The sequence below is a fragment of the Trachurus japonicus genome, chromosome 11, assembly GCF_045865225.1.
Source record: "Trachurus japonicus isolate A0001 chromosome 11, Traja_1.0".
Lineage (NCBI taxonomy): Eukaryota > Metazoa > Chordata > Actinopteri > Carangiformes > Carangidae > Trachurus > Trachurus japonicus.
Window position 1 is genome coordinate 11,804,360 of NC_140917.1, and position 21,700 is coordinate 11,826,059.

The following is a 21,700-nucleotide window of genomic DNA, read 5'->3' on the forward strand; positions in this document are numbered from 1 at the left end:
CTTCATCGTCAGGTCGGTGTCGGTTCCCGTAGAGGAGCAGACGTTCATCCGTCTCAGCTGAAGAAATCAATAATCAGTTACTGATTTTCAACATGGATCATGGTTTTCAAATGAAAGAGAGGAGGAAGAAGGAGGAAGAAGGAAAGAAGAGTGGGGGGAGAAAGAGATCAAAGCGGGGGAAGAGAGGTGGATGGGGGATGCAGGAGAGGACAATGGAGGAGAGAAGGATGGAGAAGAGGAGGATGGAGAGAGGTGGATGGATGGAGGAGAGGAGGAGGAGGATGTAGGAAGTGGAGGGTGAAGGACGGAGGGGTGAGGAAGAGGAGGAGGGAGGAGGTTGAAGGAGAAGATGATGGAGGAGGAGAAAAGGATGAAGAAGAGTTGGAGAGGAATAAAGGAGGTCGAAGCTTTGAACAGACGCTGCAGGGCTCTGAGTCACAATGAACACACAGACCATCCCCCCCAACACACACACACACACACACACACTGTTACACACACACACACACACACACACACACACACAGCACTGTTTCACACACTGTTTCACACACGCATCCACATACTAACACACTAACATACATACAGCGTAACACACACAGACACACACACACACAACTCTCCCCTCTAATCCTTCCTGTTTTAAATGAGAACAAACTGTAACACTGACCTGGTACACATCGGACATGAGTGTGTGTGTGTGTGTGTGTGTCTGTGTGTGTGTGTGTGAGTGTTAATAAAAAATGTAATGCCCCCCCCCCCCCCTCCTCCTCCTGAAACAGAAGCATCAGACAGCGTCAGTGTAAATAATTTATTAGCCTCTGATGTGAACATGAATCAGCCTCCACTGTTTTATCTCAGTAAATAACCCAGTTAACACACACACACACACATAGTATACTACACACACACACACACACACACACACACACACACATACACATAGTATACTACACATACACACACATAGTATACTACACACACACATGCACATAGTATACACACACACACACATCAGATTTTTATGTTTTCTCTAAATTTGCTTCATCACCTGCAGCCGGGGGCCACAGGAGCCTCAGGTGAAACGATGTTGGGCCCCTGAGTCCTTATTAAAGGGCATTTCCTGTCAATCAATGTTCACCTCAGATATCAGGTCACCTATGATCACATACCATCCAAACTCCCAACTGCAGCGTGTCGACTTTTATATTCGTTTTTGTTCAAGAATCTATCGTTTTTTTCAATGTTCATTAACGGGCTCCGGACTAATTTTAAAATTGTTCTGTGGTCGCGAGTAACGTCCTTTTGACCATTATTTAAATTTTAAAATTCGCTTTACAATTAAATTAAATCGCAATTCAGTCACCGAAGAAGAAGAAGCCGCGGTAAGTCCGAATTTGGATTTAATTTAACTGTAAAGCCAATTTTAAAATTTAAATGATGGTCAAAACTTGCGACCGCAGAACAATTTTTAAATTAGTCCGGAGCCCGTTAATGAACATTGAAAAAAACGAATATAAATGTCGACACGCTGCAGTTGGGAGTCTGAAATGAACTGATCATAGGCGAAGTAGCCTAAACGTTGATTATGACTGGAAATGCCCTTTAACAGTCTGTGGAAAAAACCCTCATCTAGGTACTGTGAGATGATTGTTGCGCTCAGACATTCACCGTGTTGGACTGGAGGTCCTGAAGATGAAAACTTGATCCCAGTGAAGACCAGAACAAGAGTCGAGTCTCTCTGGATTCACATCAGACCCCAAAGACTTGAGAAACACCATTTGGTAACCCTTTAATTAACAGGTCGCTAATTACGTTATAATGTCAAGAAATAGCCAAGAAATAACAGTCAATCTCATAGTAATGTCATGTTTTTCATGAAGGCAAAAGATTAGTACAGAAGCTTATGCTTTGAATTTTGTGGGAAAGGCTGTTTTTGTGCTATTTCTACGCAATCAATTGTTATTTCTTGGCTATATTTCTCAACATTACTATGAAATTAAGGGTAATTAAAGGGTTACCACACATCCTGTTAGTGTAAACTCATCCTGAAGCTGTAACTGGAGCTAGGCTAACAGTTTCCCTCTGCCTCCAGTGATCTAAGCTAAGCTAAGCTAAACTAGCCTAAACCGGCGTCCCACAGAGATGAAAGATGAAACATGAGGTTTTATCTAAAAGAAATCAGACTGGTGCTCTGAGGTGGATCCAGTTTTCAGCTGCAGAGACACGCAAACGCAGCGAGCAGCAGATTAGTCATCAAGAAATGCTCACACATGCATACATAATCACACACACACACACACACACACACTCATGCATTAGACACACGAACATGTGTGTGTGTCTGTGCTGTAAGAGGTGGAGCTGTGTAATGGAGCGATGCTGTTTGTCCTGCCCTACATCTGCTCTGCTCTTCATTACAGCTCACTGACCTGTGTGTGTGTGTGTGTGTGTGCATCCTCTCTCTAACTGATGATTCTCACTCTGGGATGTCGGCCAATGGCGCAACTGGATGCAAAGGTCATGTGACTGTGATGTGGAGGTGTCATTTCCAGACCCGAGTCCAGAATCCAGACTATTACTCAATAGAAGAGGAAGAAGAAGCTCCTATAGACCAGTGGTTCTCAACCTTTTTTTACATCAAAGACCCATAAATTGACACAAATTAGACCACGGACCCCCATTGGACAAAATTGTCAAGCAAACACCAGAAATACACAAAGATTTGTTCTGAGACTGAATGACGTTACTTTTTTTTTGTAGGCTACATTCAAATTAGGGCCAATGGCGTGAATTTTTGGAAATATTATAGGCCTAGAGACATTTCTGGAGAAAAGTGGTAAAATTTATCCAAAAACGTTTAAACATTTGTAGGAAGAAGTGGTTAAAAAAAAATCTCAAAAGAAAGTTAAAAAAAAAGAGAAAAAGTTAAAGATTTCCTACAAAAAAAGTGGTAAAATTCTCAAACAAACAAACAAACAAACAAAACTAATAATAATAAAAATTCTCAAAAAAAAAAAAGAAGTGGTAGAATTTCAAGAAAAAGTTGGCGACCCCCTTGAACCCTCTCAAGGACCCTTGGGGGTCCCCGGACCCCACGTTGAGAACCACTGCTACAGACCATCCATGATTACGATACGATACCATACGATAAACTTATTATTGATGCCACAACACACAAAACAACAAACACGCAGCTGTGATGAGTCATTTGGTCACATTCAGACTTTTTATTTTATTAACTTTTTATTCAAACAAGAAAAGAAAAAGAAAAAGAAAATAAATCAGCCAATGAGGTGAGAGAGTTCTTCACCTGGACTGAGGAAGTTGAAGCAGGCGTCTGAAATAATCTCATCATCCCACTGCAGGTTCATTATCTTTGTTTATTTTGCATGTGAACACGAGGTCTGGATGCTCAAAACAGAAAATAAACAGTGTTTTTTTTGTTTTGTTTAGTTTAGTTTTTCCTCATGGCTCCATTTACCCACAATGCATTGCTGTTTACAGTAGTTCAACATCATTCAAAAACATCAACATATAAATATTTAGTTAAACGAAAGAAGCAAGAAAGAAAACAACATTTAAAATAACTTGTTTTCATATTTTTGACAAAGTGAACATGATGTAAAATTATACAGTGAATCGTCTTTTTTTTTTAAAATGTGCATAAACTTTAAAATAAATACAGACTTTTGTTTTCTTTTCACCTACAGAACAACGACTCCATGCTTTCACCTCGGACAGTGTCGTCTGCTACAAACTGAGTTCTTCGTCTTCGTCTTCATCATGACAAATGTGCAAAAAGAGAAAACGATGGTGAAAACATTGTGAGCAACAAACGGAGATAAAGAAATGTGCATATTTAACGTTACGGTACCAACACAACATGTGACTTTAAACAGAGATTTAAATCATCAGCTGATATTTGAACTGTGTGAAAAGGGTTGTTGTTGTTTTATGTCATCCATTTCAGTGTAAAAAAAAAAGTGTTTGGATAAAGAGAGAAATTTGTTTTTAATGTAAGACTGTGGGTAACAATTATTATTGTTATCATTGATTAAAATATTAGTTATGTGCGAGTCAAGTGTTTGACTGAACCAGAACTTTTTCATATATATAGATATTTCATTTTCTGATAAAACTGATTGAGTACGTAGTTCAGCACTAAACATGGACTATAAATATCTTAATTAGTACTAAAGTGAGTACTTTGTTTTTCTGTGATGACATGCACTTTTAATTATATTCATAACATTTACGTGTCATCACTTATGTCTGTGACATCATGTCTCAAACACTAAGTTAATAAATTGCTTGTGTGTCCATGTGTGTTTATATTTAAACTGTTTATCTCATGTTTCTTATAGATTTACAATTGTAAAGGATCATAACCAAAGCATGTTTGCATTATTGATTTTTTTCCCCTTCTCAAAATCAATACTGGTCTCAAAACCAGTATCAGCCTGATTAAATAAAACCGTAGTTTGTAAACCAAAGCCGGTCTTATTAATGACTTGATCTTGAAGAAGGTAGCTGTGTCAAAATCACATTTTTTAGGCCTTTTTAGCTTTTTTGCTCTAAAATTAAATCTGAATTCAAGTTTTGCAAAAGAAAAACCACACGTCACACCTCATACCTCCCAACAACTCCACAACAATCAACACTTCCTGTTCTGTAACAACACATAACTCCTCCACAAGTGACACAGAGACACTGTTTTCTCTGTATATAATTGACATTATTGCTTATTCTCCTCTTTTCATGACGTGGAAGATGTAACTCCCTGATTTTTGTTGTTGAAGTAAAAAAAAACTCCCTGTTAATGTTCATCATCACGGTTGAAAACTGCAACAGAGAGCTGGAAGTACTTTTTTTTTAGGAGGGAAATGTGGGGCTACAACTAAATTAGAGAATTTATGAGAATTTATAAGATCATCTTAAAAGAAATGTCACACAAACATACATAATATATATTAGCAAATAAATCAGGTAACAGGTTATTCAAAATCTTAATTGTTCGCGTTAAGAAATGTACAGCAAACTCACCCCACCCCCCCGTCATGCCCGTAGGAAACATAGTGCTCTTCAGTGCCGTCATTGAAAAAGATTCCCATTGTAAAAACATTGACATCTTTGCTTGGAAAAAAAGTGTCTTTGACAAACTGTCTTCTTTCTTTTTTCAAAAACCCAAATATCTCTTCCCAAAAATTCACCGGGGAAACATCATGTGTGAAATCAACAGAGAGGCTTTTCCACTTCACCTTCAGCAGCAAAAAAAAAAGAAAAAAGAGAAAGAACAAAGACAAAGAGAAACGTGCAGCACCATTAGAGAAAGTGAAGGGTGGTGCCTCTCCATTAAAAATCTATTTATTCAAATTAAATGTGACACATCTGTCACAAAAAGGAGACTTTGTGGAATAAAATGGGCAGCAGAAGTGAGAGGGCGTCTGACTGGTGACAGTCTAGTGCACTGTGGAGGATTAAAGTCTTTAAACCTCCTGGGAAGAACTTGTAGATTGCTGGTTTCAAAATAATCCACATTTGCTTAAGCGTTCATGTGCATCCCACTGTCCCCGCATTAAAAGATGAAAAACATTTCAGCGGTTAAATTACAAACTCCTTTTTTTAAATTCTTTTTATACAAATCCTGACTCCTGACTTTTGTGCGTGCTGAAAAAACGTTGCCAAAATTCATTGAGAAAATTCGTTAATTCAATAAATACTTGTAGTAGAAAAGAAAATCCTCATCAAGGTGTCGTCTCTGACTCGTCGTCGTCCTCGGGTGACGTCGGCGAGGTCGGCGTGTCCTCCTCGTCCGCCGCCACCGCCGTCGTCGAGGGCGTCATCTTCTCGTAGGTCCTCCTGCGCTGCCGCCGTAGAGTCTGGCTCTGCAGCTCCTTCACCTCCTGCAGAACTTCCTGCGCCTCCTTCCACGACGACACGGCCTCTTCCAGAAGGCGCTCGGCTTCGGCGCGCCTCCGGTCCACCTCCGCGTCCCCCTCCTCCGACAGCAGCGAGGGCAGCGAGGGCGGCGAGGCGGCGAGAGGCGGCGGCGGCGGCGACGCGCACGGTTTGTTGTCCGGGGTTTTGGACTCGAAGGACCCGGAGGAGCTGAGGGAGTTCTTCTGACTGGGACAGGGCGACTCCTTGCCGCCCGCCGGTCGAGGCGAGTCGGCTTCGCTGCCTCGAGGGGAATCGGACCCTTTAACCTGAGAGGAGTCGGACGGCGGCCGCGATTCGGGCGATTTCTGCGCGGGAGAGTCGTCGTCGTCGTCTTTGTCCGGACCGGAGGAGCCGGGCGACCCCTTGAGGTTCGGCGAACAGATCGTGTCGGAGCTCTTCGACCGCGGGGAGTCGTCGGCGACCGTGAGACGAGGCGAATCTTTCAGTCGCGGGGAGTCGTTGGCTTTAGCGGCCGGAGAGTGGGATCCTCTGGAGCGAGGCGAGTCGGCCCCCTTGGAGCGATTCTTCTTGGCTTTGGATCGAGGGGATTCTCTCCCTCTGAGCCGAGGAGACTCTTTGCCCCGGAGGCGAGGAGAGTCGCTGCTCCTGCTCCTCGAAGATCCCGATGACCGGCTGAAGATGACAACAACAACAACAACCGGTCAGATGTTTCAGCCTTTGAGGTTCACAAGCTGAAACACTGGGAAACAGATTTTATTCAAGTTTACTGCAGCTACTCAGCCTTAAAATGAAGAACCTGACAGATCTCAACCCCCTTTTCTTGTGGTCCAAACAATGTGTGTCCAACAGTTCATGTAACTCTCTTTTCCTATTGGTTAACCCCCAAATAATCTGATCACACATCTTCACAATGGAGGGAGGGAACAACAAAAGTATGGGAGAGCTAAACAGGGGAAACCATGGTGGGCACCAAGACCCTTACTGGGCTTGTAAGGTTGGTGTTGGTTTCAGGTAGAAGGAAGAAAGTGGATAGTTGATCTGTTCGCCACAAGAAAAGACAGAACTTAGGTCAAGTAGAAGAACTTTCCTTTGTGGACAAAACCTTGTTACCGTCGTCTCAAAAATTGCATTTAATTGAAATGAACAGTAAACACTCCTGGTATCTTGAGTGAACCCAATCATTTCGGAGCCACTGTGTGAGAAATATTGAATCGTGGACAAACAGTCCATGGTACAATAGAGGACAAATCTTTTATTGGATTGAGTTGGGGAGAACAGTCCACAATGTGGGAGGACGACAATATGAGAGATTAGTGAAGGTTATTGAACCGACCTGGAGTGCGGAGACTCTGAGCCCCTGAGGTGATGGAGTCGAGGGGAGTCGATGCCCTTCAGGTACGGAGAGCTGCCTCCTCGTTCTCGCTCTGCTTTGGCTTTCTGCAACTCCTGTCAATCGAGAAACACCGACCGTCAATCTTTATTGTCTCCTGTTTTACCATCTGAGGTCAAAATGTTTTGCTTAGCAGCTAAAGAGAGCAGATGCAGTTTCAACACAAATAATGTTTCCTGTGATAAAAACCGATCAATAAGGAAATCGATTAGACTTAGAAGGGTAAAGACCTGCAGTCTCATCTCCTCCAGCAGCTCCTGAGCTCTCTGCATCCTCTGGGCGATGAGGCTCTGCAGCTGACCGACCGGCTGCACCGAAGCCCCTCCACCCGCCTCCTCTTCAGTCGGACACCGACGAAGGGCAGACCGCAACTCTGAACGAATCATCGCCGGTCTGGAGACGGGAAGCAGAAGAGAGAGAGTATGGAAGAAAGATTTAGACTTTTAAACTTTTATGAACAAGCTTGAACTTGAGCTAAGTAAGTGAGGCGTTCTAACATTTTGACTCATTAACTGAACATTTACTTTTCATTCCTTCTAAATAATTACCAAACCATCCATCAGGTTTTAGGGTTTTTTAATTTTAATCTTTTAGAAACTTGAAATTTCATCATCCATCACATCCTTACTTTAAAAAAATGTATCTGCTTCACTTTGACACCATTACAGATGGAGGTTCAGAGGCTTTTAGATATACATTGGTCTAGGAACAAGAAGACATGGGTTTATGGGTAATCCATTGTGCCTAGTGACCTCCAAAACCTGCACCTTCACTGTGACAAGATTATAACACAAGTCTGACCGATCTTGAAGTTATTACACAGTAGTAGACAGGGATGGATGAAGGAGGTTTTTCATTGAGTACCTGGAGGAGAGGACTTCATCCATGGAGGCACAGCGACTCCGGCCCTGCATGCTGAACCTCTTCCCAGGCTGTGGTGTTCGAGACTGAGTCTGAAGGACCTGAAATGAAACGTTTGGTTTTTTATTCTTTTATTCTTTTTCACAATTATTCTTTTGTTCAGTTTGTGAAATCAATCAGTGGAAACCTCAATAAATTTGGACTTGTTTCTCCTAGATGAGATGTTTTTATTCTGCTTGAAGGTAACATATGCAGGTAGACTCTGCATGATTTGTTCAGACTGTTTCAGATTTCTATTGTATCCTTGCACACTTTTTATTGCAAGTCCCTCTGTCTTCTATTTTTCTATTGTATCTGTCGTATTTATTGTTTCTGACTGTGATTATTAGCTATTACCTTCCATTAGGACCTAATGTATCCAGTCACGGCAGCTTAGTATTTATTGTATATATTCATTGCTCTTTACCTTTGTATATTGATGCTGTTTCTATTGTTTGTATGTTGATATTTAATATTTGAATTCCTCACACCCAGACGTGTGGGAAAGTGATTGGTTTGTGTCACACAGCCACTCCTATTTAAGATGGCTTCCTGTGTTGGCGCAAACATTTGCTTGAAAAAGGTCTAGCACCGAAACGTTGCAATACAATAAATTCTGCAAGTTGGCCATGTGTGCGGGAACTCTTCTTTTTCTATTCTGTTTGAAGGTAAAATATGGACGACTGAACCCAGACACTACCCACTGAAGTAATAGATTCATGAAACCACATCACATAATGAAAACAAGTATTGATCAGGAGAACAGGAGTAGGATCAGAGTTTTACTTTACCTGCTGGGTCTTGTGGACCTTGGAGGCCTCCAGGTGGGACTGTTTGCCCCAGGACCGCTCACTCCCCCTGGGCAAACTTCCAGTCTTCACCTTGGCCTCCTTGGAGATCACCCTGAGCTTCGAGACATCGGTGCCGGACCGCTGACGACCGCCAACGCCCCGAGATCCGACGTCCCCCCTCTGCAGGTCGACCCTGAAGCTGTTCTCCCAGGACTCCTGAGAGTCGTCGTCGTAGTCTGGGCAGAAACCGTCCTCCTCAGCAACAAGGTCGAGGGTCAGCATGCCGTGGGAGGAGGTGGACGCCTGGGATAGGTGATACGAAATCATTTTTGTAAATATTATGATATTAAGGTTAACAAGATTTGGATTAAGAAAAAAATAAGGTAAAACCTTTCATTTACAGGCCGGTAATTACGTGATAATGTCAAGAAATAGCCAAGAAATAACAAGTAAGTGGTCACAATGTCTAGAAATAACAGTCAATTCCATATTAGAAATATAACCCAAGAAATTAAGATTGATTGCGTAGAAATAACGGTCAATTGCAAGGACTTTGTGGAGAAAAATTCTGGCCTTTCCCAAGAAATTCAAAGCAAGAAAAGTATTTGTAATCCCTTGCCTTTAAGAAAAACATGACATTACTATGAAATTATTTTTTCTAGGCTATTTCTTGACATTACTATGCAAATAATTGTTATTTCTTGATAATTATCACGTAATCATCACTTAATTAGCGGCCTGTAAATCAACGGATTACCAAAATTAAATTGGAGAACGACCATAGGAGATCCCAGTACCACGGCCATGAGGTGTCCTCTGGTCGGCAGCCGGCGGGCATGAGGGATCTTTGCTCGGTCTCTGGTGGGATGAATCAGCGCACTGTCTTCCTCGATGGTCACCTGGACAGAAACATAGGAACTGACTATAAAGCCCTTTGAATGCCTCATCTCAAGGTGTTTTTGCTGTATGTTGTGTTGTGTTTAAGTCTATGAAATGTCCACGGTTTTGCCGAAAACCAATTTCCCTATGGGGACGAGGACGAAGTTATTCTTCTTGAAAAGGTAGGCTTATTGTTTTTTAAATTTGTGACTCAATTTATACGAATACAAATCCGTCATAAGGAAGATTGACTGTTTTTTAATGAGCTGTAGCCCAATCAGTGTGGTCGTACTCAGTAAGGTCTTATACTAAGGTAATGAAGGTTCATTGAAGGCCACTCATACCTCGTCTAAAACTCTGTTCTTGGCTTTGATGATTGCCACATTGAGGGCGTTGACCCACGATTCCTTTTCCTCAGGACTCACCGCCAGAAACACGAGGTTGGGAACCTGCGACATGACAAAAGCCTTTACAGTTAATCATACAGGACAGGACAGAAGAGATAAAGAGGCCAGCAGAAAAAACTCAAAAACAAGTGGTGACAGCCATTTGTCAAGCAAAAGCAAAACCTTTGAAATGATGCAGATCTTTTTTTTAAGTGAGTTTTAACCTGAGTTTTAACCAGCCAGGATGAAAATCCAGACTAAGGTGCATTGTTATTGTTGTAGTAGGCTAGCTGATGTGAGCTAAATTTTTGATAAAGCTTATTAACATGTAACTAGCATGTTTCTTGTTAAGCGCACTTGTTCAGCTCCTTTAGGTAAGCTCTTTGCAACTACCATTGATATTTAGGGTTTAAACTTTATGGGTCATTCCGCCAAAACTTGAGTGCCATTTGCTCATTGTAACTCTTAAAAATTAAACTTCATTTTTCATTCCATTTCAGTATAGAATTTTTTAATATACACATTTACTCATTCAAAATGAGTACTGGTCAATCTCAGGCTACTTTATTTAATTTATTGCTGCTTTTATCATTGCATTTTTGAAGAAAAAGTAACAGCAATGAGGGTAACAGCAATGAGTTTTTAGCATAAAATCAGCAATTGTGTGAAATCTAGCCAAATAGCATCTATACTAATAGCTTGAGCACACAGAGCACATTCTTAGGATTTAACTGAATATTTTACTTTTGATATCAACAAACACTGTCTAGAGATAATTTAGGTAACAGGAATGAGTTTTAAGAGTGACGGACCCTGACATAGCTACAATATCATTCAATTTCAGGAAAAATAAATTACAGAATTTAATTTTGGTCTTCCCATGACTTTCAAAAGACCTAAATGATGTCACTTCCTGCAGAACATGTCACTGGTGGAATGGTCCAAAACTTTTAGAGTGTAGAATGTGTCCGGGTAACAGCACTGAGTGAAAACCTGGGGACGGGACTAAAATGTGAATTTTAACCAAAATATAATTAGGTTTTAATTTAAAAAATGTTATATAAGTGTAGATATAATATAAAGTCACACTAATATGCAAAAAAAATTAGATTTTAGAAGGATTTTATTCATAATGCATTGTGGTAAACTATAGCGTTTGGCTCTGGGGACATGCAACAAAGGCTATGTTTCAGTGCTTTGAAAGCCTTTTTATAGTAATTAAAAATTATATATCTTTAATTTCTACAGTGATTCATGTGTATGGTGCTTTGTTTATTAATTAAATGCAATTTATATTATATTATTACATGTTTTTATACATTTAATATGCTGGGGACAGAAATGGCACTCTTTTGGTGGAATCGCCCTTATTTAGGTAAGGTTTGATGTCTCTATGCTATGTTGTTTAGCTAATTTTGTTGAGTTGAGTTTTTGTTGCTAAGTTGCTAAAGCTAAATTAGCTAAACTTGACTTTGAATATCATAATCAAAGTCAAGTTTATACATTTTTACCTGATGTCACAATTTAAGTTTAGCTGTCACAATAGGGGATATGCCGACGGTCACATGACGAAACCGGAAGTCGGGTCACCTCACTTTCACTTTTGCCAACTCGCGGAAGTGCGCGGTAAAAACAAAACAAAAACAAAAAAAACAGACTAGCTAGCGACTACTTTCAGACACTTTGCTACTGTTCTATTTTATTTTATAAGTATTATATTTGAGTAAAACTGATAAAATGTCGAGTAGGCTAAAGAAAGAGAAAATAAGGTGAAGTAGTTCTGCCATAATCTATGACACATGATGAATATGTTTATAGGCTACCTAAAAACTCAATAACCACAGATTCTAAATGTCAGCAAAGCTAACACTGAATCATTTTAATGTTTTTGAATATAGGCCTATGACTAACATACCAACTTGATGTTTAGAGATTTCACATTGGGGCTTTGTAAAGAGCACGTCCGAGGTCGTGTTCACTTACATTATATCATCACGCCGAGACTTTTGCAACAACATAACGAGATATACTTTGATTTCAGTCGTGTATCGCGGCTGTGGCAAACTGCAGCAGACTGACGTGTGAACATGTTTGGACTCTGCGGGGATTATGCTGCTGTAACTCGTCCTCTGACGGACTAATGGGATTCTACGGATTAAATCTTCTCAGAGCAGAAAAAAAAAACAGCAGCTCAGCCAATCACTGCAGCCGGCTCAGGGTGGGCGGGTGATATTAAATCTAATCCGCCAATCCTGAGACGGATGTAGGAGGGGATTCACCAATGATGTGGCCGTATGAGTCGAGGGTGGGGGGTGCAGTGTGTAATCCCTGACCATAGAGGACGGACACGGAGGATGAAGATGAATAAAGACAGAAACACTGAAAACTGAGAGGATGGGCTCAGAGTTTGTTCCTGTCGCTGCTGGAGAACTTCATAAAACATATTGAACACAAACATTACCCATCGCAATCTGTTTCAGACACGTTAGCCTATGTTTCTATATCAAATGGTGTTTTTTTCTACTTTTTGAATTGATAGTTTAAAGGTCATTTGCACAAAGATTAATAAATCATTGCTGTGCTCTACATTAGAAAAATATTTGAGGTGTAATAGCATTTTAAAAAAGCAAATTCTGACTTATCTCCTGTGACTGAACAAGATGGATTATTATTAATAGTATAATATCGTTGTTGCACTTCTCCAGGACTCAATTCCAGGTAATTGATTGATTGATTGATTTAGAAAATAAAGAAGACTTGAACATCACATATGGACTCACGGTGTTTCCTGGCTGTCTGCAGCGAAGCACGGTGAAGCGACTGTGGTTCTTCTTGCTGCGACTCTTCGCTTTCCTCAGCTCCTCCGAACGCTCGTAATCAGCCAGGTCGAACACTTCCTGTGCTTTACGCTCGTCTTTCACCTGGAGACACAAGAAAACACACACACACACACACAAGGTTCGTCACTCACTGCCAATCATTTAAATACCACAGACTGACGAGACCAGGCCCTTTACGTAAATGTCTGGGCAGAGAAACACAACTTCACTTCATTTATTTATAGTATGTGTAGGCCTATCTATCTATCTATCTATCTATCTATCTATCTATCTATCTATCTATCTATCTATCTATCTAGACACCAGTCAAATAAAACCACATAAAAAGTTCAGATTTATAATATAAGGGATTAACCCAAAGTGAGTAGCCTACACGGTCGTTATTGGCAGTTTCCTTGAGGCTTGTGCATCATTCCCGTTGCTATGGTTACCTGCACTTACTGTAAGTGGTCTATAAATCTTGAGGTTTGACCTTTGACTGAGGTGAACATAGCCTATATATTACAGTATTTGTGCAAACACCTCTCAGCCAATCAGAGAGCTGGATTCTCTGTCGTCTTGGCAGGAGAAAAGAAAAGATGTGATGACAGAGTGTAGGAGCTGTCAATCATCCCTGATCCGGTCTGTTCGGTTTGATGTGATCAGGTTAAAGACGAGATGAGGTCTGGAGCCAAACACACACACACACACACACACACACACACACACACACACACACACACACACACCGTACACACCATACACACAGAGACACACACACACCATATAAAACTGATCTCAGATCTGTTGACGTGTGCCAGTGACAGTGTGGACGACTTCACGTGGAAACACGGAGCTGAGTCTCTCAGATGCACTGACACATAAATAACTGTGTGTGTGTGTGTGTGTTAACTCAGACTGTGTAACACCTGGGTCCAACATCACCTGTGTTTCAGTCGTCAACAACAAACACAAACACAAGTGCAATTCTTATCAGTGTGCAACAACAGAATAACCAGTTTATTTCTATTCTATTCTATATTGTCTATATATTACTGTAAAGTTAAGTGTTTCCATTTCTGTGGTTTTGTATAAAACATGAGAATTTGAGGACGTCACCTTTAATCTAAGATGTGATTTAGGACACATTTCATTGTTTTCTGATGATTTCATATACAAAATCAGATCCTGTTTACAACTGAATAACATGATCACAAAAACATGCACTGACCCTTTAATCTGAACCTTTAAACAACTTGAGGTCAACCCCCCCACCCCACACACACACACACTTAAAACGCAGATCAAACACATCAGTCAATATGTGTGGTTCCTGAAATCCATGTGGGCCGCATCAGCGTGTGTCCATACAAACAAGGCCACACGGGGTCACCCAGAGTGTGTGTGTGTGTGTGTGTGTGTGTGTGTGTGTGTGTGTGTGTGTGTCACGTGTCGAGCCTGGTGTTGACAAATCCGTCAATATCAGAGTCAGAACAATCGATACGGTGCCTGGTACGGAGACAAAATGAGCAAGAACTGATGTCGGTGTCATCAAACCTCTTTAACAGTCGAGTGTGACACAAACAGCAGGAGGAAGAGGAAGAGGAAGAGGAAGAGGAAGAGGAAGAGGAAGAGGAAGAGGAAGAGGAAGAGGAAGAGGAAGAGGAAGAGGAAGAACAGAGATGGACAGAATACTCGACCCCAGTACTTGAGTAAGAGTACAAATACTACTGGTCAAAATTTACTCTGTTACAAGTAAAAGTAGCTCAGTCGACATGTTACTCGAGTAAGAATAAAAAAGTACTTGCTTTTAACTACTTAACTATCCAAAATTACATGCTTTTAAATTTACTTTAACTAAAAATAAGAGTAAATTTCTTATTTTTCACATCAATGAATTACTATAATTTTTTCTAAATGAATTTAAGGACCTTTTAACTCTTGTTTCTGAGAATTAACTCTTTTAAACCACCTGCACTGATGTGCTGCTTTTAGGGGTTAGGGTTTCCTTCTTTGACAAACACAACTTGTGTCCAATAGGATTTTAGAAAAGAAAAAAAAAAAAAGAGCAGACCTGAAAGTAACGAGTAGTTTTCAGCCTTCCTAGAAATTAACTCGAGTAAAAGTAAAAATATTTGTCTTGGAAATGTATTCAAGTAAGAGTAATAAGTACCAAAGAAATCTAATACTCAAGTAAAGTACAAATCCTCTGGATATGTAGGCCTACTTAAGTACAGTACTCAAGTAAATTTACTCCGTTACTGTCCACCCCTGATGAAGAAGATTAAGAAGAAGACGGTGATAGTGATGATGGAGATGAAAAAGAAGAGTGAAGTCATTAAACCAGACTCAGACGTGCTCAGGACAAAGAAGACGATGCGTTAAAGCTGATTTCTCCGCTCACAGTGACTCACAGAGCGAAGCTGATGCGTCACTGTTGCTCCGATAAAGTCTGAGTCACTATGAACTCACAGTGTTTAGTCAGAATAACTTCACATTCACACACACGACAGACACACACTGATCAATGCGCTAATTAAAATGTCTCATTTTAACGATGTTGTTGAAGTTTTTTCTACGTTCCATCGTATCGCAGCTTTTATTCCAGATGCACAGTATATAATTCAATCAATAAAACCACAGGGTTTAAGAGCCAGAGGAGACAAAGCAACATGACGTCTTTATCATGATTATTATCACTGTGCCTCGTATTAGATATTCAATAAAGAACAGCATCAAACTGTAAAGTTAATTTCAGTAGAAGCTCTGAATAGGTTGTAATGTACCAAACTCTCATTTACTTACATTTCGGTACACATACATGCACTGAATCATATCAGATCACACTATACATACTTTTTTTGTCATGTAATTATATTTCACACTGTTGTTAAGTCATATTGTGTTGTTAATGCCGCGTCATGTTATGTCTCATTGTATTGTTTCATTGTATTGTTTCATTTTCTCCCCTTTTTTGTCCTGTTTTATTGTATCATTTCATGTCATGTCATATCGTATCATATCGTATCGTGTCATATTGTAGCGTATCTATATTGTGTAGTCTGTATGTAAATGTCTGCTCTAATGTTGATGTCTGCTCATGTATGTTAAATGTATAACTGATGTCTGTTGCCACACAGTACTATGTGCTGGCACTATGCTGTGCCGAAAGCAAATTCTGCCGACTTGTTGTGCAGTCCTAAATAAATAAATGAAATGAATGAAATGTATCAAATTATATAATTTCATATTGTATCGTATCAAATAATATTGTATTGTATCATATCGTGTCATGTATTGTGTTATATTGAATCATATAGTATTGTATTAAATTATATCGTATCATGTCATATCGTATCGTATCGTATTGTATCATATCAAATTGTATCGCATCTCATTGTATTACATCATATCGCATCATACATTGCCCGTTAAAAAAAAGTCACTACTTGGATTTATGTAACTAAGCTAATAGTTCAGAGCCTCCCATTGGATAATTACTGCATCATGGATGATTATGTTTCAGCTGGCAACAACTTATTTAACCCTGAACTGATGCAGTCTCATTTCTTTAAACAACCATGTCAGAAGACACATCTTGTGGTCGTGGAGAAGATGTTCATCTGTTTCAGAAGGGACAAATTATTGGCATCAAGCAAATAGTAGATTTCTGAGACTAAAACTGAGTAAAGAACTGTCCAACGCATTATTAAAAACTGGAAGGACAGTGGGGAACCATCATCTTCAAGGAAGAAATGTGGTCCAATGTGACCACAGAGTCCAGACCTGAACCCCATTGAGAGTCTTTGACAAATTAATGCAACTTTGGACTGAAATAAATATTGTGACATTGCAGAAGCTTATTGAAACGATGCCACAGCAAATGCCGTAATCAAAGCTAAAGGTGGTGCGACAAAATGTTATAGTGTGTGGCTTGTTTTTTGGACGGGCAGTGTATATCGTATTGTATCATATCGTATTGTGTCGTGTCGTGTCATATTGTATTGTATTAAATCGTATTGCATTGCATTGCATCATATCGTATTGTATGAAATCGTATCGCACTGTATCATATCATATCCTGTCCTGTCGGTTGCTTTTGTTTCAGTTTGTTTCGTTTTGTATTGTGTCGCACTGTGTCCTGTTGTTTCCTTGCTGTGTCATGTTGAATCTCTTTGTGTTATGTCTTTTGTTTTCCATCACCACCAGGAATCCACAGGCAACTGTTGAAGAAAAAAAAAAAAAAAGAGCGTCTTCTCCAACAGCTCAGTGAAGAGAGGAGCCGAAGTGTCAGGGTGAATCCTTCTCAACTTACAGCAGCAGCAGCAAAGTTATTATTAACAATAAAGAACAAAGGATGAGCTGAGTGTTTAATGTTGCGGCATGCAGGAATGATGTGAGAAAGAACAGATGGATTTAAAGTCCATGAACACACACACACACACACAGACAGACACACAAACGCACAGTGAACCTTCCCTCAGGCTGCTGCTGTATTAAAATGTTCTGGGTCAACGTTTCTGCTGAACTACAGAAACTAGACGACTGATGATGAGAAAAATATAATTACAGCAAACACACACACACACACACACACACAGACTCAGACATGGGTTAACATGAGTCATTATTCTGCTGCTTAGTTCACTTCAGTCGACCGAAGCAGAAACAACATCAGAAGAACTCGACGCTGCTCAGTGCAGAGCTCCTTTACATGAACCCAACACAGACACATCTACTGTATATGTATATATGCTGCTGAATTACAAAATTTCAACTAAAATGTAATGAAATTGTCCTTTTTCTGTCCCACTCAGCTGTTTAAATGTGTCTCAGTTCAAATTTAAAAACCTGGGATGAGTCTATGCAGTTTGGTGAAGCCTCATCCTGTTTATATATTATGAAACTTGGATGCATTATTGCTGTATTTCCACTTTTATCTGTAGGTTTTTTTTAGATAAAAATGTTGATTTACTGTTGATATTACACTGATTTCAGTCCAATGCAGTCACCTGTTTTATTTCTAAGTCTGAAATTCAGATTTTTCCACTTGTGGCAGACTGTGTTTCAGAAATTTTAGTGTTTTAGGACTTGAAGGGAAACAAACGACTTCATGTTGATGATGTTAAACTGCAGTGATAATCTGCGGACGCTGAGGGTTGTGTGCTTAAAACTCTGAGCTCAAGTCTTGGAGCACAGAGGAGAAAGTGTCTGAGTCAGCATCACACAATCATCAGCGAGTGTACACTTACATAACAAACTGTTATATAATGATGTAGCACTGCAGAGTCAGTGTGAACACTCGGCACGACCTGCTGCACCTGTCCTCTGGGAGGCGTTCAGGGACTCTGCAACAATCTGAAATCAGTCAACTCTGACGTTAAAAAGGAATCGAGCGGCGGCGATCAAACACCGACGCTTTTTAGCTTCTCTTCGGGTTCATAGGGACATAAAGATGACATCACAGGTCACATGGTCTGACTCTGACTCCGCGTCGTTTAGATGTGACTCAAGAAACTTTCACTTCCTCTCTCCGCTCCAATAAAATCTGAATTTCAGACTGAGGAGAAAACAAGAAGGAGTCTCTTTGTCTAGATGTTTCTTCTTTGTATCAAACAGTTTACTAGAAACGCACACACACACTCGGACCACAGGGGGTTTAAAATCCTGACTAATCACACACACACACACACGGGAGGAGAAACCTCACAGATGTTCTTCTCTAATCTCAGACATGCTCACAGGCAGCAGAGCAGCACCGGACTCAGAAACAGCTTCTTAGTATAAATCAAACACCTGAAGGCTCAGATGTACAGATTTCAGACGAACCTGTGAACACAACACCAACTGTTTTTTTGGGGGGGGTTTTTTGTATCTCAGGTTTCTATCTCACCTCCTTGTCAGAGATGAACAGGTGGTCTCCTCTCAGCACCACATATCGGTTCCTCCACAGTTCTCTGAAGATCCCTCGGCCGCAGAACTTCCTGATCCAGCCGACCTTCTCCGGCTGCTGGACGACCGGCTGGCCCGAGTCCTGGACGCCCTGAAACACAACAGCAACAACAGCAACAACAATAACAGACGTTAGAATAATAATAAGAAGAATATATGAAGAAACCTGCAAAGAAAACATCTGGAAACATCTGAAACCCAGATGGTTTACAAAAGTGAAGATATGGAACCGGGACCAAACCACCATTGATATTTGGGAGTTACTTATTTATTTACTTACTTATACTATATATTTATACTTTTAACAGATATAAAGCTGTCTTTTGCACATTTCTATGTAACATGTCTGTTAATCTGCGGTGTCTGAAACTTTTGTATGTTGCATGTGCTGTGTAGTCTTGTCTGTGAGTATTATATGAAGAGTTCATTTGCAAAAGCAGATAATAATTTTTTTTTTTTTTTAAATGAGCTGATGCTTTTGAATTATTCTTTGCATAGTGTTGTTTTCAATAAAGCTTTATTTTTTTGAGATACGTCTGTTTTTTTTGTTTTTTTTTACGTCTCATCTCCTTGGTCAAAGCCACTCAACTTTGGTTTGACTGATATAAAAAAAAGTTATCTGCTTTTGCAAATGAACTCGTTTTTGAGGCCAAAGATGAATTTCCACAACAGTGGACAATAAAGATTCTCAATTTCAATTTCAATCTCAGAGAGAAAGATCTCCAAGTAAAGAAGTAAAAGAGTAAAGACTCAAACAGCTCGAGAGATCAACTCAAACTGTTTGTTTTCCTCCTCGACATCTGATCCAACACAACAACTCTCCGCCTGTTGCGGCTCCGGCTTCATTAAACTGGTTCCTGGTTCTGTTCAGACTCTCGGCTCCCGATCGGGTTTAACACAGAAACACTTCACAGACTGTTTATTTACATCTAGACCACAGTTTATGTCTATTTACATATTTTTTTATATCTATTTTAAATCCAGAACCAAAGATCAGTCGTTGTCTGAAGTTGGACGTTGTGTGAATGAACTTTTCAGACATAATGAACCTGATGAAACATCACCACATGTTTATATCATCTTGTGTAATTAATTTTTGTTAACGTTGCTTCTGTTTTGTGGCCGTTGTTTGAGCTGAGTTTGTGTTAGTTTGTGTGGACTTTTGCATAGTTTTCTGCCTTTTAATCTTTATTCAGATTTAACCTTCTAATCCTTTAATGTATTATTTGTATGTTTATATCTAAATCATTTTATTCTCTTTTAGGGTGACGACTTAACATCAGTCCAGGGACAGCAGATGGCATGTGTACACTTGTTAAAATGTTTTATTCATGTGCATTGTCCCTGATTATTAAACCTTTAAATAAATAAAATAAAAATCACGTTCATAACATGAGAGAAAAACAGATTGAGGTTAAAGGGCCAGTTCACCTAAATTACAATACACACATTTCCTCTGTATCTGTACCCAGGTAGAGACCTGAGTCGGTCCAGACGTAGCTGCTGTTAAACCGAGGCAGAACCTGATTCATTTATCACATTTTATCACTTAAATGCACAACTTTTAAATATTTTTTCTTTGTTTTTCAAATTAAAAGTTGACATAGGCTAAACCACAATGTTTGAGTCAGATGATGTTGCTGCGTTATAGTCGTGTGTATCAACGAGAACTGGTCCTTTTGGGATTACAGGACAGTTTACCGAGAACAAGGCGGGTCATGTTCAGTTCAACTCAGAACCACAGATCTGACTCCAGATCAGCTGACGGTTACGTAGCAGCTGCACGGGAGCTTTTACATGAGAGTTAATATGAAAACATGGAGACAAGTCAGAATCAGGTCAAACATCACAAACAGCAGAGATGAAATTAAAGTAATGAAATGTTACATAATGTTATGATGAGTGTGTTTTAAATGATGAAGTGACGTGAAAATGCTCCAGATGTTAAAATAAAATAAAAAGATTAAAAAAAAACAAACAGTTTATTGATCAGCAGATGAAAGGAAGCTGTGATCAATAATTCAACAGGGGGGTGGGGTGGGGTTCATGGAGAATAAACCTGAGCCCAGGTTGTTAACCCTGGTGATGAACACGTGAATGTTGTGGGAGATGATGGTGATGGTGATGATGAACTGGTGATGATGAGCTGGTGAATGTGATGGAGACAGATGCTGCAGCGATGCTCCCTGAATAACAATCACTGATCATTAAAGGCCTGTGATCGCGGGTCCGATCGCCGGCCGATGAATGAGTGACAGTGCGGACGGAGCCGGTGGAGGTGGCGGTCCTGTTCACATCATCCGAGATCAGAGGGATCGAACCTGCTGCTGCTGCTGCTGAGTGAGTGAGTTGAGACCTACCCGTCTGCTCTGGGTGCTGCTCTTCTTCATCCTCCTCCTCCTCTCTGGCCGCCGCTCGCTCCGCGGCTCTACCGGGGCTCTCGGGAGAATCACGCCGACGGAGAGGCGCTGCAGCCCGGCGCCAGGTCGCTCGGTGTCCCGGTGTCGGTGTCGAGTCCGTCGGTTCCTCCTCCTCAGCTCCGCGGCTGTTGTCTGAACCGAGGCAGCATCCTCCCGGTGAGTGTGTGTGTGTGTGTGATGTGGAGGCAGATGCTGCCTCTCAACTCGCTCGTGCACGCGCTCTGACACGCGGACGCGCACTGTAGCCTATATTCCCATA

At 40.5% G+C, this 21,700-nt stretch overlaps 1 protein-coding gene across 1 annotated transcript; it reads right to left on the minus strand.

The window, feature by feature from the left end:
* Positions 1-4,428: 4,428 nt before the first annotated feature.
* On the minus strand, positions 4,429-21,521 carry plekho1a (pleckstrin homology domain containing O1a). Its single transcript, XM_085790977.1, has 10 exons — positions 21,382-21,521; positions 18,963-19,112; positions 13,031-13,171; positions 10,209-10,313; positions 9,783-9,884; positions 8,986-9,288; positions 8,159-8,256; positions 7,525-7,687; positions 7,238-7,350; positions 4,429-6,576 (listed from the first exon to the last, which is right to left on the minus strand). Exons 1-10 carry the CDS (start codon positions 21,409-21,411, stop codon positions 5,748-5,750), a joined length of 2,034 nt encoding a protein of 677 aa, XP_085647103.1. The 5' UTR covers positions 21,412-21,521; the 3' UTR covers positions 4,429-5,747.
* Positions 21,522-21,700: the final 179 nt, after the last annotated feature.